This window comes from Phragmites australis, chromosome 24 (genome assembly GCF_958298935.1).
Source record: "Phragmites australis chromosome 24, lpPhrAust1.1, whole genome shotgun sequence".
Lineage (NCBI taxonomy): Eukaryota > Viridiplantae > Streptophyta > Magnoliopsida > Poales > Poaceae > Phragmites > Phragmites australis.
Window position 1 is genome coordinate 2,407,553 of NC_084944.1, and position 17,546 is coordinate 2,425,098.

Sequence of the window (17,546 nt, forward strand, 5' to 3'; positions counted from 1 at the left end):
CACAACCCAGCCTCTCTTTGCTGCACCGAGTTTGAACTGAACAACCTGCTCGGCTTTTGGTTTCGCGAGGACGCCGCGCCGCGATCCTGCCAAAGGATGTCAAACCAGTTTCACTTGGATCAAACTGGACAGTGGCCATACACTTGAACTTGCTCCAATCAACAGAACCTCGCCCCTGGTTAACTTGTTCCATTCTGAATCTCTGATACTTGTAAGGTGGTTCCTCCAGAATGCGCTTGTAGATAACATCATGTTGGGGATTTTAGATATTATGACTGAAGGGGGTGTAAACTTCTCCTAACCTCAAGTGTAGAAAAGACCAAAGCATCACTGTGTTGATCACAGCAAATAAAGAAACAAAAGGAAGAACACCAGCACACAGGAAAATATGTAGGCATCAAACGGGATGCATTTCCTATACTGTTAAATAGCAGAGTAGCAACTAAACAAACGAACTAATCGCTGATACATATACAACGACCATAGCTTTGTTCTTACAGAACACACTTATACTACCTGTATACTACTATCAAGTACTAGCCACTCTTACCACTGCTCGACTATTTAGACTATGTTCTCTTTTCTTGATGTCGCAAACCTTGCCCACGGGTTGCCAGGAACCAAATGAGCAGCCCAAGAGAACGGAATCTTTGAGCGGCAGGAACATCAGTAAACTTGGGGTGCCTCCCTCAGGGGTAAATTTATGCTGCTTTCCATTGCCTGCCACCCAAATCCAGGGCTGTTGCTTTGCATCATTGCGACGAATTCAGAATAGTCGATCTGACCATCCTGAAAATTTACACACCAGATTTTCAACAGGGAAGAAAATTTTCAACATGATGTTTTTCTATTGTTCTTAGTCTTGACAAAAGCCATGCCTTATCGTTTTTGTAGCACTAATAAGATATGAATGTCTTCCTATGACAAATCAGACATATATGTCAAAGAAGAAGACATATATTTGGATGAGAACTGCTGGAAAGAGGAGGAAAAAATGAAGGGTGATGAAAATGCTGCTCTAACTAGACCCTTTACTATTGAAGAAGTGAAGTTTGACGTGTTCTCAATGAAAAAGAATACAGCTCCGGGGCTTGACCACTTACCTATTGAATTCTATGCAGAATATTGGGATTTTATTGAGTTTGACTTCATGCAGATTTCTATGACTTCTATGATCATGATCTAGACATCGATAGACTTAATTGTGGGATTATTACCCTTTTTGCCCAAGCTAAAAGAGGCCAACACAATTCAACAGTACAGACATATCTGTCTCCTAAATGTAAGCTACAAGATATTTATCAAGATGCTGACCTTAAGACTGGAAAAATACATGCATAGACTGATAGATCGGTGCCAGAATGCCTTTATAAAAGATAGAAATGTTATGGAAGGGATTATGTGCCTTCATGAAATACTGCATGATACCAAAATTAAAAAGAAAAATATTTTGGTGGTGAAACTTGACTTTGAAAAGGTATATGATAAAGTTAATTGGGAGTTCCTATTTAAATGCCTGGAATACAGGGGTTTAATGACAAATGGTGCCTTTGGACGAGAGCTATGGTGACACAGGGTACTCTTCGTGTAAAAGTGAATGAAAAAATAGGGCCCTATTGTCAAAGAAAAAAAGGGGTTAGGCAAGTGTCGCTGACATGGGAACCGGGAGTCCTCGAGTCTTGAGGTCAGGACAGCAGAATGTCACGTGGTGTCTTCCCTCGGGGACCATCTCCCCGAGGCTCGAGAAGACCCAGTTCCGGGGGGGTGCTCGGGGCTATGAACAGTGGTCCCCGAGTACCCGTAGTTCCCCAAGGACTCGAGAAGACCCAGTTTCGGGAGTAGTGCTCGGAACCATGAACAGTGATCCTCGAGTACCCGGAGTTCCCCAAGGACCCCAGAAGACCCAGTTCTGGGAGGGGTGCTCAAGGCAATGAACAGTGGTCCCCGAGTACCCGGAGTTCCCCGAGGACCGAGAAGAGACATATCCTGGAGAGGGCGCTCGGGGCGATGAACAATAGTCCCCGAGCGTCCAAAGTTCCCTGATGACCTGAGAAGCCCCTTGCCGGTGGACCCAACAATGGCTCAGCGGTGAGGTGTCAATTGGTGAGAGGCCCGATGCTGCATTTAAGAGGGAGTGTGGCATGTCACTTCCAACCACTCCCCCCTCCCCCCACGCATGTCGTACTGAGTACGTCAGTCCCTGCCACCGCCTGGCAGGAAGGCGTGGGGACATTTAATGCGACGAGTCCCATCGCACGTCACCCTGCGGAACCCATAAGGGGAACGGCTCGGAGATATCGTTGCTGGGCTCGAGGCATATCGCCTACCGCCTGCCGTGTCAGACCTACTCTGATCGAACGGGCATGCGGGGTTGTTCGGTGGCTGCCCGATGGGCCCCCCCTTGCACCTGCTGGAGTTGGCGTAATGGGCGACAGGACCGGCCGATGGTGCATTTTTAACTCCCTGTAACGTCAAACTGTAGCCCCATGATGGTTGCTTTTCATTTATGGCTCATAGGAACTCGTGCCCTCCTTTCTGGCACGCCAAGCCTCCCCCAACGAGATAAAAGGGGGGTGCACTCCGGAGGAAAAACAGGTCGAACAAGCCTGACAAGTCTTACAAGTCTGAACCCCGACGAACAAGCCGAGTAGAAGCTCAAAGAGATCGGCACTTGAAGACCGAAGCTCTAGACTTAGACAAAAAACCTTGTAACACAAGAGATCCAGAGAGAGGCATTCCAAGAGCATTAATAGCATACACACAGGAGTAGGGTATTACGCTCGTGTGGCTCGAACCTGTCTAAAATCCCTTGAGCATTTACTCCCACTAGCAGTCGATCATCCGTCCCGCCTACATCTCACATATTCGCATTAAATCCAAATCCACGTACGAGATAGATTCAGAATCATCCCCCTGGCCGAATCTCAAAGGGGGTCCCTCAGGATCCCCGCTTGTGGAGTTCATCCTCCTACAGCAGGGGATCCTTTGTCCCCTTTCCTTTTCAATATTGCAGTCGACACCCTTGCTAAAATGATTGCTATGGCTAAACATGATCATTTTATTAAAGGGTTGATACCTGACTATATTGAGAATGGGATTGTTGTTTTTTACTATGTAGATGATACTATATTGCTCTTGAAAGACAATGAAGAAATGGCAATCAATCTAAAACTGCTCATTTACAATTATGAGATCATGTCTGGTCTAAAAATCAGTTTTCAAAAAAGCGAAATCCTCATGATCGGTAAGGAGGACGAAAAGAAACACTTTTTTGCTAAAATATTCAATTGTGTCATTGGGGAATGACTCATTAAATACCTTGGGATCCCTGTATCCAACAGCAGATTCCTTGTGACCCATTGGTTATCTTTGGATGAAAAATTACTAAAGAGACTAGATGGATGGCAAGGTGGTTCCCTTTCCATTGAGGGTAGATCCACCTTGGTCAATTCTAGTTTGAGCAGTGTGCCTATATATCACATGTTCATGTATCTCCTACCTAAAATCATTCATGAAAAACTAGATAAATTAGGAAGAAATTCTTTTGGCAGGGAGGGAGAGTTAAAAAAAATATCATCCGGTCAAATGGGGCAACATGTGTAGTCCTAGGATGAAAGGTGGATTGGGTATTCAGGATCTCAGAAAATTGAATATCAGTTTATTGTGCAAATTGTGGTGGAAAATGGAAAATGAAAATGGCATCTAGCAACAGATTGTGGAAAAAGTACATCAAAGACAAATGTGATTCCCAGCTATAGCTTGACCCTAAACAGACCCCTGTGTGGAAAGATGTAGTTAAGGTTAAATATTGTTACCTTACTGGTAGAAAAATGAGAATTAAAAATGACATGAAAACTGACTTTTGGAGAGATATCTGGTGTGGTGAAGTCTTTTTTATGGACAAATTTAAGGAGCTGTTTGAGATTTGTAATGACCAAAATATGATTGTTGCTAATGCTACCACTAAGCAATGGAATTTTCTTGTAGAAGATGGCTTAATGAAGAGTTGCAATACCAGCTAAGAAGATTGAGAGGTGTCCTAATGACATTTGCTCTGTCCCCTGAGAAGGACAAGCCCATTTAGCACTGGAGGACTCTGGGATGTTCTCTGTGAAATCAATGTACAATCATTTGCATAGAAACCAGACCAGTGCCCAGTATAAGATAATATGGAAAGCCAAACTTCCTTTGAAAATCAAAATACTCATGTGGTTGTTACTTCAAAACACCATACTCACTAAAGATAAATTGATCAGAAGGAAATAGAAAGTGGATCCCAAATGTGTTCTACTATGAATCTGAGAACATCAACCACTTGTTTTTTGAATGTACCATGACTAAATATATCTAGAGTTTAGTTGGATTGATGATTGGGGCTAACTGCGGGCCAGCAAACATAGATCAATACTTTCTTTGGGTCAGACATTTTCTTCCTGGAGGAGAAAAATTTTATATGATAGTTTTAGCTGCTATGGTCTGGGCTATTTGGAGAATGAGGAATAGAGTAGTGTTTGATAAAAAAAAAACCCCAGTTAGATCTCCTACTGAGATTATGTGTTGTGCATGTGCTTCTCTTCACTATTAGGCAGATCTCCAAGATGATCAGTATAAGGATATGCTGCTGGACGGCGTCCAGACGCTACAGGCGATGACGCACCTCTTTCACCCCAAGAAGCAGGATGAAGCTGAAAAAATCGCAAGGATGCACGGCAAGGGAAGTATTCAAGCTGGTACAATCGTCGGAATCAACTAGAAGGGTCGGTGATGGTGGGCAGCTGATCGTAAGGGGACTTTTGCATCATCCACTGATGGCTTGCGTTGCTCCCTGCCAGATCGAGCACGACAAATCCAAATGACGCTTCTCTGCGACCTCTAACGGCCCGAATCGATGCTATGCCCCAACAAGATACGAGCACCTCTGCGAGATGGACTTCTCATTGCCGTTTGTGGCAGCTACCTTTGCAAGGTTTGCGGCAGGGGGGAGGAGGCAATGTGGCGGTTTTGAGGGTGTGTTAGGGTTTGTGGCGGTGTGGAGCGAGCGAGGATCAAATGGGAGGGGTGTGGATTAGGGAGGGAGTGAGTGGGGATGAGGGCGTTATCCTGCGTGGCGTGAGTGCAACACAGGGAGGGGAAGGGAACCGACAGACACACGTTGCAGGTCCTCGGATGAAAAAGGTGAGGGGTAGCGTGGATATATTCAGAGGGCGTGGGATTCAGGGCAAATATGGGATTCATGTCGATGCAGGACTCGTTAAAAACTTTTTAAGTAAGAGAGATTACAAATCTGAATGACATATTTAAAAATAAAGAATATTGCATTTCAATACCCTCAAAAATCAAAACACTATCAAAATAATTATAAAAATTATGAACTATTTTTTCTAGAAGATGCTATCATCTAGCTCTCTAACCAGATAAGAGTCTAGATTTGCAATTTATCAAAAATAGACATATTTTTTGAATTTTTATTTATCTCTACTACTTAAAAAATACATAGTGTCATTACAAGACATACAACACGTCATGCCTTCCCACCTGAATCCCACATGGGCCAGCATCCCCACATGGACCACCCTCACATAGACCACACGCACCAGCTACCAGGTCGCCTCGTGTGAGGAACTGTTCAAACAGTATTTGAATTAATCATTAAGTCGATCATTTTACTTAATCACGACTTCAACGATTTATCCGAATACCACTCCGGTAGTCCTGCCACGTGTTTTGTGCCTAAGATTGGAACACATGCCTTCAACATGATACATCACAACATAGCTTAATAAAAAGTGGGTAATTAACATTATATTACAAGTTCTTTAAACATGCAACGGTTTCCAACAATTTACAACAAAAGGAAAATAACAACTACGCAGCGGAAGAAACCTATACAACAAAAGAGAGAGCGGTGCCACATACCATTAGGCACCATCCCGAAAGCATGACCTCCTAGAGTAGGATGAACTACTCTTGCCCGCCACCCTGATCGGCAGGCACGAAGTAGCCAAATACAACCTCTTCCTCGGCAGCAGCAATACCTGTATCAACTTAAGGGCAGCACCCTGAGTACGAAGGTACTCGCAAGATTTACACAATATGGGTATATAATATTCCAACTACAAGAATTATGCATTGAGTTGTTAGTAAGGACATACCATAAGGTTAAGTAAAACATATACGGTAGACAACCTAGACATATATGTGTGAGCACCTATACTTAACTAAAATGCCATTCTACCCTGCAATAACCAACTGAACATAAATAGAACTGTATCGTAAATGTAACATACGTACTTGAATATATAAGTAAACTAAACCAACTCATCCACCACCATAATAACCGAACCATCAACCACATATCCGAACCATCACCTACAAACGAGAACTCTACGACCAGGTGCAAATGAAACAATAGCATGCTCATGACCGAGAGTGCGGTAGTTCGAACTGTTTATATACCCTGCAGAGGATACTCTTGGACTCACATAACACGAGAACCATATGGCTTGTGCCACCCGCTAAAGTGCACACAAGGGGTACTCGTGACAACCTTTCCCAACCAGCCTGTCGGAGGATGAACTCCTCAAGCGGGGATCCGGAGGGACCCCTTTGAGATTCGGCCGGGGGGATAATTATGAATCCGCATCGTAGGTAAAATAAATGAGAGTAAATGAGATGCATGTGGAGGGGAATGATCGGATGCAGGAAGGAGTAAATTCTCAGGAGATTTTTAGTCAGGTTCGGGCCGCACTGAGCGTAACACACTACTCCTGTGTGTATGCTATAAATGCTCTGAGAATGTCTCTCTGAGGATCTGCTGGGTTACAAAAATATGTGTCTAAGTCTAGAGCTTCGTGCTCCTTGTTCTTCGAGACTCGTCGATGTGTTCCGTGCTTCGGTTTTCATCGAGACTTGCCCGGTGTGTTCCGTATTTCGGTCTGGATCGCCCCTGTCTTCTCCGGGGAACTCGCCCCGCTTATATACTCGCCGGGGCGGTGGCATGCCTAGAAAGGATGGCGCGAGTCTAAGGCGCCATAAATGGAAAGCAACCATCATGAGCTACCGCGCGAGGTGACGGGGAGGGTTGAAAACGCGCCCCCGTCTGATCTTGTTCGTCATCATTCGGCTTTTCGGCGAGTGCTGCGGGGAGGGCCCACCGGGCAGCCACCGAGCAGCCCCGCGTGCCCGCCCGATCAGAGCAGACCTGACACAGCACAGCGGCAGGCGGTGTGCCTTGAGCTCTACGACGTTATCCCGAGGCGCGCTGGATGACGCGTGATGGGACCCGTGCATTAAATACCCCAACGCCTCCCTGCTAGACTGTGGCAGGGACTGACAGCAAGCGTGGGGGGAGTGGTTGAAAGTGACAGGCCACGTGCCCTCTTAAATGCAGCATTGGGCATCTCACCAGTTGACACCTCACCGCTGAGCCCTTGTGGGGACCACCAACGAAGGACTTCTCAGGCCCTCGGGGAACTGTGAGTGCTCGGGGGCCACTGTTCGCAGCCCCGAGCACTCTCTCCCGGATATGCCCTCTTTTGGTCCTCGGGGAATCGAGAGCTCGGAAGCCTCTGTTCATGGCCCCGAGCACTCTCTCCCAGAACTGACTGTTCGAGTCCTCAGGGAACCGAGTGCTCAGGGGCCATTGTTCACGGTCCCGAGCACTCTCTCCCAGAACTGACTTCCCTTGAGTCCTCGGGGGACTCGGGTGCTCGGGGGCCACTGTTCGCAGCACCGATCACTCTCTCCTGGAACTTGGATTTTCCTGTTATCGGGGAACTTGGGCGCTCGGGGACCACTGTGCATGGCCCCGAGCACCCTCCGGTACTTGGTCTTCTCGGGTCATCGGGGAACTCGGGTACTCGGGGACCACTGTTCATGGCCCCGAGCACCCTCTCCCAGAACTTGATCTTCTCGGACCTCGGGGAGATAACCCCCGAGGGAGGGCGCCATGTGACACTCTGCTGTTCTGGCCTCGGGACTCGGAGACCCCCAGTTCCTGTGTTACCGACACAGCCCCAACCGTATGGATCGTGCATCGCTCGGCGCGGGATATTAGAGGAGGTTATTATGAAACAAAAAAATTAGTTTCATAATTTTTGAGCTACGAAGAATTTACTATGAATTTTACAAGTTATCACCATAAAAGAAAAAAAATTGATAAACAGTCAACCCGGAGTAAGTTGACCCGGATACTCTAGGTACCGGAGTCTCCGGATGACCCTCCGGGAGGGGTCCTTTGTTATTTTTCTGCTGGGAGTCGCCCGGACCCTCCGGGTTAAACCCGGATTCTCCGGGTGGCTCCAGAACAGCCCGTTTGAGAGGGAAAAAACTTGTGCAAAATGATTTGCGAACTTCTCTATACCAAAATGAGACATTTTAGAGCTAATTCAAGGGTCCTAGAACTCACTACCCAACCTAAAAACTCAATTCCTAACTCAAATTCATCTAAATCCTCAAATTAGGTCTAAAACATCAAAATACCCAAACTTCACTACCTAGCTTCAAATTCGGATTTTGACCAAACAAATGCGTATCCAAGCCATGGGAAGCTTAGAAGACTTACCCAAGGTGCTTTGCCGAGGTTGGGGACTGTCGGTAGAAGGAGTAAACGGTGGGAAATCGAAGAACTCCAGTGTTCTTTGAGCTTCAACTAAGAACACCAAAAGACAATAAAATCGGCTCGAATCCTTCAGGAAAACGAAAATGAATTGTAGGAACGGAAAGCTTATGAGCTCGTGATCGCAATGGTACCAATCAATGGTACCACACACTTATCTCCACTCCTTCTTTTGAGCTTGGATTTGAGGGAGGAAGAGAGAGTTTGAGAGAGAGGGGGTGCTCCTCTTGCCTTAGCTGGTTGGAGCTCGGGAGCAGGTGGGAGAGAGAGAGAGAGAGTGGGCTGCTACCCATAGAGAGGTGGGGTGGTTAACCCACATGTGGAGCCCACGTTTTAGAGAAAATGGTTTGTTTTGACTGCGAATTTCATTCTTTTTCTTCCTGGATTTTTTTTTCTTATCCAATTGACTTTTAACGAAATGCATTAGGGCCTGTTTGTTTCAGCTGAGATTCTGAAAATCAGCTTATAGAAGCTGGATTGTGAAAAGTTGGATTGTAAAAAGCTGGATTGTGAAAAGCTTTTAGATTGTAGATTCTAAAAAATTTTGATGGATAGTTTAGTAAAATAGACTTTCACAATCTGTCAAAAACTGAGAAAAACCAGCTTCTCAGATTCCACAATCCAACCAGCAGATTTTAAAAAGCTATAACTAAAAGTTGTCTATTTGTTTCAGTTTCGGATTGTAAAAGCTGAAAGCCACAATCCAAAGCTGAAACCAACAGACATGATTATGCTTGATTGCGTGATTAAAAATTTAGGACGTGATATCTCGTGACCGTATGGGCCATGTGTTGAACAACTAGGCTGCCTGAGTCTCACGCCCCCGCGCTAGACTACACTAGGCTAAGACCGATTGGACCAGGGGCGGACCCAGGCCCATGGCAAGCTAGACTTTAGCCCGGGCCATGGCACCAAATTTCCATTGAAATTACTATAAAAACAATAGAAATTTTTAGATCCAAGCCAAATTTAAATAGGTCAGCCTGGATCTTGGGCTAGGACTGACTCCGCCCTGAATTGGACCACAACAACATTGCATTTTTCTCCAATCCAAACAATATTTGAACAGTACATTAACAACTATACATAGCTCCTTAGCCACGTGCATGTAACTCTTTTTTTAATTTTTTTTTCTTTTATTCCATAGCGCACGCACGTATGCTTTATGAAATGCATGACTCGTGACGCAATCCTAAATAATGTTATCGTAGGTAAATTTTTAACTTCCGTTCTAACTTACCGGCATTCAATTAGTAAAATAAAAAATCTCTGAGAGTAACGACCCTGCCACGTCATGGATCCGCAGGTCTCAGTTCGAACCAACCATGCGCCTTTGTTTCCCATCCAACGGTGCAGCACCACCTCTCGCGGATCGACCGCATCTCCCCGTCCTTTGGGCCACGTCACCGATCCGCGCAGAGGCTCTCTACCCAATCCCATCAATTCCCCACCTCCCCATGGATCGAGCCCCTCGACTTCCCGCCCTATAAATACCCGCCCACCTCACTTTCCCAATCCTCGTCACCTCGCAGAATCCCCAATCCTCCTCGCAAATCCCTCGAGTCCTCCGCGCCCCCAAGTCAATTCGTCGTCGTCGTCAGCTATGTCGGGCCGCGGCAAGGGAGGCAAGGGCCTGGGCAAGGGCGGCGCGAAGCGCCACCGCAAGGTCCTCCGCGACAACATCCAGGGCATCACGAAGCCGGCGATCCGGCGGCTGGCCCGCAGGGGCGGCGTGAAGCGCATCTCCGGGCTGATCTACGAGGAGACCCGCGGCGTGCTCAAGATCTTCCTCGAGAACGTCATCCGCGACGCCGTCACCTACACGGAGCACGCCCGCCGCAAGACCGTCACCGCCATGGACGTCGTCTACGCGCTCAAGCGCCAGGGCCGCACCCTCTACGGCTTCGGCGGCTGAGGAGGAGGGCCCCGGCTTCCGCCCGCGTCTTGCTTCGGGAGAGTGGTTAACCTAGGGTTCACAAGGGATCGTTTGAGTTTGCGTGTTGTGGTGTCCTGTGTGTAGCTGTGTTGTGGTGTTCTGTAACGGACTGGATGCTTATGGAGAATTAGATGCCTATGAATTGAGGAGATTGATTCTGTTGACATATTTCGTCTCTATCTGTTCACGTTTTGGCTCAATTCTAGGTACTGAGTGAAATTTGTTCGAATATTTGGAATAGTTAGGATGATATGTTTGGTGGTTCATAGCATGGTTAGCACTCGAGCACAAGAGTCAAAATTGTTTTGTTAAGAGGATGTCGTGATGTCAAAGTAATGGAGCGGAGGATTGGAAGAACAAACATTGATTCTTCTGATGTACTCTTTCTATTTTCTAGACCATTATTGCGAAACACAATTCTTGAAGCCAAATTTGAACCGTGGAATGGAAGAACTGCCTGTATAAGGGCAAGATTTCGAGTGCGTACCATCTGGATTTCGGTGAAATGATCGAAATTTCATGATTTTTCGATCATTTTACTATGCTCCGTGGATAGTGAAAGAAAATTTAAGAACCAGATATTACTAGTGTGCTCGACACTATGGTTTTGTAAAATTTTATGAAAATTTTAGTTATCACGGTTACGGACTAATTCAGTTCGTGCCGTATTTAAAAACTGCCGATCAAACTCAAATTAAAAAATAAAAAAATTGATAAAATTTGTTGGTTTCTACTAATTTTCACTAAATTAGTGTGTGACTGTGGTTACCGACCCAAATGATTTTAAAGATTCTATCGAATTTGTGGAAGACACTAGCATTGAGATCGGATGGAGAATCCGGCAACGTTGACTTGCCATCAATCTGTCGCTGAAATCTCAACTCTAAATCTGGAACCTCCAGGCAGCAACACAAACAGGGACCAACCCAACCGACCGCCCCCCCTCCCCCCCCCCCCCCCGGCAACCCACGCCGGCGCCGCACGCCCCGGCCCGCCCCGCATCGACGTCCACAGCTCCAAGCACCAACGCGCCGGCGCCCCGTCCCCTCCCCACCCGCTCTGCCGTTCCGCGGTTCCCATCCCGCCGACCCCTTCCACCCCACCAACCCACCACGCGACTCGACCTCGACCGCGGGGCCCTCTAATCTCTCTCACTTCCGCTCCACGCCGCTCGACCGGCCGCCCACCCGCCTGCTTGCCTAACCTCCTCGCGCCCGTGATCCCGCGCCGCGGCCCAGATCTGGTGGCGCCCCGCGGAGACGAGCGAGCGCGGGGGAGTGGAGGCGGCCGCTTGTTCGGTCGGTCGATGGTTTCGGCTGCGGCGCAGGTGGGCGTGGTCGCGGCGTGCGTGGTGCTGTTCGTCCCCATGGGGCTGGCCGGCTGGCACCTCAGCCGGAACAAGGTGCTCTTCTTCTCCGGCGCGCTCTTCGTCTCGCTCGCCGTCGGGGTCCACCTTTCCCCGTACCTCCCTTCCCTGCCCCACCTCCTCGCCGCCTCCTTCTTCCCCCACCCGGGCGCCTCATCCAACCCCTCCGCGTCGCCCTGCGTCACGTTCCTGCACCGCGTGTCGTGGGCGGACGCCGCTGATGGCTTGGGAGGAGGAGGAGGAGGAGGAGCTGGGCGGTCGTGGTCGTGGCCGCCCACGCTGGCGTCCACCTGCGGGTTCGCGCGGCTGTCCCGCGACGAGGCGTCATTGCTGCTCAATGGTTCGTGGGTGATGGTGGCCGGGGACTCGCAGGCGCGGCTGCTCGTGCTCGCGCTGCTTCGCCTCCTGCTCGACCCGGTCGCGGCCGCGGCCACCGAGCCGGAGCTCTTCCGCCGCCACAGCGACTACCGCACCGCGGTGCCTTCGCGGGGCATCTCCGTGGACTTCGTCTGGGCGCCCTTCGAGAGCAACCTCACGCGGCTGCTCCGCGAGGATCTGCGCCTCGCGCCGCGCGTCCCCGACGTGCTCGTCCTTGGATCCGGGCTCTGGCACATGCTCCACGTCACGGACGCCGCGCGCTACGGCGACGCACTGGCGTCCATCGCCGGCGCCACCAGCTCGCTCCGCTCCCCGCTCCCCGTGCCGCCGCCGCATATGTTCTGGCTCGGCTTGCCGCGCCTCGTGAACCACATGCTCAACACCGACGCCAAGAAAGCACACATGAACGGCACCATGCTGCGTGCCTATGACCGTGAGGTCGATCGGAGGGGTGTCTTACGGCGTGATGGAGGCCCATTCCGGCTGCTTGATGTGGGAAAACTCATCCAGGGATGCGGGCAGCAATGCACTGCTGATGGAATGCATTATGATGGCGAGGTGTATGATGCTGTCTTGCATATCATGCTCAATGCATTGGTGATTGAGTCGCAACAAAGTATTTGAATGGGTGGGGGTTCTTGAACAGGTTTGCTCCCACCCCCTGTTCTTTTGGTCCGTTACAATACACGGGTAACTAGAATTGTTGTGAATTAGGAAGGTTCTTTGATTGCTTCAACATTTTGGTTGCTTGCCAGAAATCACCCTTGGATTGCTCAACCTTAGATTGTATAACGGGGACGTCTTAGAACCACACTGTATTTGGCTAAGTGGCAAACCAAGCTGGTTGTGGCTGTATACTTTTTTCTTGGGGAAATAACTAAGATGGTGATTCTGACATGTAGGAGGGAGGAGATTGTGGAATACTCAGAACTAGTCACCTTTTCATTTTGGCAATAGAAGGTGTCATTGTTGTTGTAAATTCATAAATTTCTCTGAATCATGCATGTGATGATTGATGATGCTTCCAGCCCTCAGATTCATTGAGTTATCCAATTTTAATAAGGGCAAGATCTATGTGTACATGTCAATTTTAATAAGCTACTTCCCCTTAACATAGTTATATACTTTTCATTACTAGTGAATGAATCCCACATGGTCGAACACAAAGTTGATAAGAGTGCTGCGACCATACTGCATGGAAGGTTATGCCAGGAGTGGAAATGATGGTTTTACAAATTCTTGTTACTATAATGATGTGTCACTATAGTCTTCCTGTCCAAAAAGAAATAAGATCTAGTTATTTGCTTCATTTAGTCTTTGATCTTTGCTGTGCACCTCTATACTTACCAGTAATTGACTTTAACTGAGATCCTTCAATGGCACCTAGAGAAAATTAGGTTTTCAATGGATCAAATAATAGTCTTCCATATGAGTTAGACATTTGGACTTTATAACATTGTATGATGTATTTTTCTTTCTCATATCTGGTTTATTCCAGTAGTTGGTTTTTGCATTTTGCAAACACCAAACCAGTGGCACTGGAATTTGAAACTGTTGAGAATCTAATGCTCCATCATCCATTCACTTCGGCGCTCGCAGAACTAATGTATGGAAGTCCTTGTTATGGTGGTTCATCAAAGAAGGCACTTAATTGCTATTTCATTTTTGTAGATGAGGTATTTCCATGTTGTATAGTCCTTTTAGCGATCTCTCACACTAAGTGCATCCCTTAGTTTTACTCACTTTCCTCAGTCTTTCAGTTAAGGTAATCAGTATGTTCATGAAGGCATTTTGGCCTATATAGCATATGACAATGTCTGATTATCAGAGAATGCCATAGTCAAACTAGTAGTAAGTGAGAACCAAAATATGTCGCTGTTGCTTTGCTTTAGTGAACAATGTCTACTTTTGTTAGCATTGTCCAGACATGGTTTAATTGCCCATATGGTGTTCTATGATGCGTCTGTACTATGTAGCATTAGTTTGAATTGATCAGTTGCCTTTCCTTTTTGCTATGCATTGGGTGTATTACACATTTCATATACTTTTCTTTCCATACTGAAAGCAACAAGCAAACAATGAACATCAACATGGAAGATAAACAATGATATACTTTCATGACTGCTTCACAATTCCTGGTGTTTGTTCTCCAGGTCTGGTTTACCATGTTTGGTCTAGTCCACATACAGGATTTTCAGTGCAATTGCAAAGTGGCTCTGATGGAAGAAATTCGTGTGAGCATGTGCATGCACACACATAAGCTTGTGTTGTTTCAGGATGAAAGATGGCGAGCAAGGTCTCTGGCCGGCGGGACCATCTCGCTGGCATCGGAAAAGGGACTACAACAGTTATTAATCCCAAGACTTGCCCATGACGGACTACCCTGGCGTCCGGCTTTCGCCACTATCTCACCTCTTCAGTTCCAGCTCGTCGGAGGCGAGCAAGGATCGGTTGCCGGTTTTCCCGCCTCTTGCTCAAGCCGTCGGGATGGCGAGTCTGAGAGAGCAAGCCGAGGAGAAGAAAGGAGAGCTGCTGTTGGAGTTGTCTGGACTCCGGAATGCATGCACATCTGCGCGTGAAGACTGAAGAGCGTGCCCAGGAGAAGGATCAGCTGTTCTGCCTCCTTCGGACAGCAAAGAGGCGCTGACATTTTTGCTGATATATATAAATAGGTTCTGGCAAAGTTTGGCAATTGCAACACACCAAACCGTGTATGACATTGCATTGTTTGATACCTTAGTTTTGAAGCCAGTGCTAAATGAGATAGGCGTGCGTGTGGTGTGCTTATGTAGTGTTATGTGTGTTTGAGTGCATCACTAATGTTTAAGGTCTCAATGAGCCTTAAGATGGGTCTTACACGTATTGATTTGGTTTAAGGTATGCTTGTGTCCCACTTGTAAATAAAAAAATTCTTCACGAGCGCTCCAGTCGGTGCTGGTTAGCAGAGAATGGAGAGGAGAGAGGAGAATCAATGTAGAAATAACATTTTATTGCTTGAGGCTTGACCTTAAGTTTAAATACCGGTCATAGTAATATAGATTTTAAGGTTTCCTCTTATGCCTTAAAACCACCTCTTTGGCTTACAACCCCATTTTGCAGACATTACGGGTGCCATGAGTGATGTGTCGTTGTGTTGTGATGAAATGAGACCAATATGAGATAAGGGTTATGATTTTTCCGGCAAAATATTCTCCCCACTACGTGTGAGTCATATATAGCCCATTAGCACTGGATGGTCCAACACGTATAAATCGTCGTTTGTCATTGTGATGGCTTTTTAACAGATGGGTGGAAAGAAAACAACATGCATGTTGCCTTGATTCAGGTAGGAGGAGCGTGAGCAGCAGTTGGGTGTGAGAGGAAGCCACTAAAAACAACAAAGGAGAGGCAATAGAGAAGAGAAGCTGAGATGGTCTAGTAAACTACCTATTTTTGGTTGATTTGTTCAAAATTTGATGATTTTCTTGATGGTAGGTGCAGATGACGTTGGATCGCCCCCTGATTTTGGTCGTTTTATTTTAAACACATCGGATTTTAGTAGGTGCAAATCACTTGGGACCGCCCCCTGATTTTGGTCGATTCGTTTTAATCTCATTGATTTTCTTGATAGTAGGGGCAAATCCGTTGGATCGCCCCCTAATAATTTTGATCGATTTGCTTTAAACTCATAGTCATATCTCATATCCTTAGCGGATAACGAGGTAAGAAAGCTAGATGATGGGAATATACGATAAAATGAGTAAATTATTCAAATTTTTAGGTTTTTACCGGATGGTAGAAGAATAGTAAAAGATTTGATGTGAGAATCAACTCGTATTTTATATAGTATAGACTGCGTGGTATTATATGTTCTAAGGTGTGGTTCGGCTCGTTACTACTATGATAATGTGTCTTAATAAATACCCCTAACAAAAGGTGAAAATCACACATAGTTGTGACCATCCAGTGTTGTTAGACAAACTTCCCATAATATTTCCTCCAGTCATAAATATATGTTGTTTTGTAAAAAAAAACTAGTTAACTTTTTAAAATTTATAACCAACATTACCTTTCAAAATATTTACTTTATAAACCTTAAGATTATACATGTAGATTTATTCTGAAAAATATTTTTATAATATCACAAATTAAATAGATTTTTTAAATATATTATAATAAAAAATAGTTGTTAAATCTATGTATTCGAGATCATTTCTTATGAAAAATGATATGTATTGACGGAGGGAGCAGTAACAAAAGCTCAGCGGTTCACTCATAAAAATCTCATCAATTACTATGGCATCCAGTAATAAACGACTTAGGTTCCTCTAACATATAAAGTCCATTAAGAATTTACCGATAAAGTCATATAAGGTCCATTAAAAATTTAATAGACATAAAGTCATAGTGACTTTACGTTGAGAGGATTCCATAATAAACCTAGTATTTTAGCCCCCTGTCGAACGCAGAAAGAGCGTCCTCAAATTCCCCCACCAATAATAACGAAGCAACGACTCGTCCCCTTATGCTCCCCGCCGAGGCGAAAAATACGGCACCTGCACGACGCCGGCGGCGACGACGGGTGGAGGCACGACGAGGATCTCAACGATCCCTCGGACGCCTTCGACAGCGGCGGCGGGGATGGCAAGGAGCAGCAGCGCCAGGCACCGTCGGCTAAGGACGCCTCAGGGGACGCGCTGTAGCAGTGGCGGGGCCAGAGCCTCTCCGAGGTGGTTGTTAGGGATGATCTCTCGCTCCCATTCGTATGGCAAGTTAAAGTCTATCGGTGGCTAAACACTTATGGGTGTTGTAGTGGTGTTTCAGGAAATGCAGGCGAAGATCATGGCATACCTTCGGTCGAAGCCCGAAGGTTGGCCCAGAACCCCATTCGTGCGGGCGAAGGCCACGACGGACCTTCGGTCGAAGCTCGAAGGCACATCTGCAGTTCCTGCCGCCCGCGTAGGCGAAGGCTGCGGCAGACCTTCGGTCAGAAGCCGAATATTGACTGGTAATTCCGCTTATCGAAGGGTGCGAAGGTACTGGCGTACCTTCGGCCGGAGGCTGAAGGTTGACTCGTGGCGCCAGAGGATAGGAGCAAAGGTCGTGGCGAAACTTCGGTTGGAATCTGGAGAGGGCCCTCAACGCAGCCATGAGATTGATCGAAGACTACAAATGGACGTCGAGGCACACTTAATTGTCCATGGCAGAGTTGTAATTATACAAATATACTTAATTGTACCATAATGCCCCCGAATATACCGGGAATGTGG

General features: G+C 46.8%; 2 protein-coding genes across 2 annotated transcripts; both read left to right on the forward strand.

The window, feature by feature from the left end:
* The first annotated feature begins 10,125 nt into the window (after nt 1–10,125).
* LOC133907090 (histone H4) lies at nt 10,126–10,719 on the forward strand. Its single transcript, XM_062349109.1, has one exon. It carries the CDS (start codon nt 10,221–10,223, stop codon nt 10,530–10,532), a length of 312 nt encoding a protein of 103 aa, XP_062205093.1. The 5' UTR covers nt 10,126–10,220; the 3' UTR covers nt 10,533–10,719.
* A 795-nt stretch (nt 10,720–11,514) lies between these two features.
* On the forward strand, nt 11,515–15,142 carry LOC133907089 (protein ALTERED XYLOGLUCAN 9-like). The gene is made up of 2 exons (XM_062349108.1): nt 11,515–12,943; nt 14,451–15,142. The coding sequence occupies exon 1, from the start codon at nt 11,860–11,862 to the stop codon at nt 12,919–12,921; it is 1,062 nt and encodes a 353-aa protein (XP_062205092.1). The 5' UTR covers nt 11,515–11,859; the 3' UTR covers nt 12,922–12,943; nt 14,451–15,142.
* Nucleotides 15,143–17,546: the final 2,404 nt, after the last annotated feature.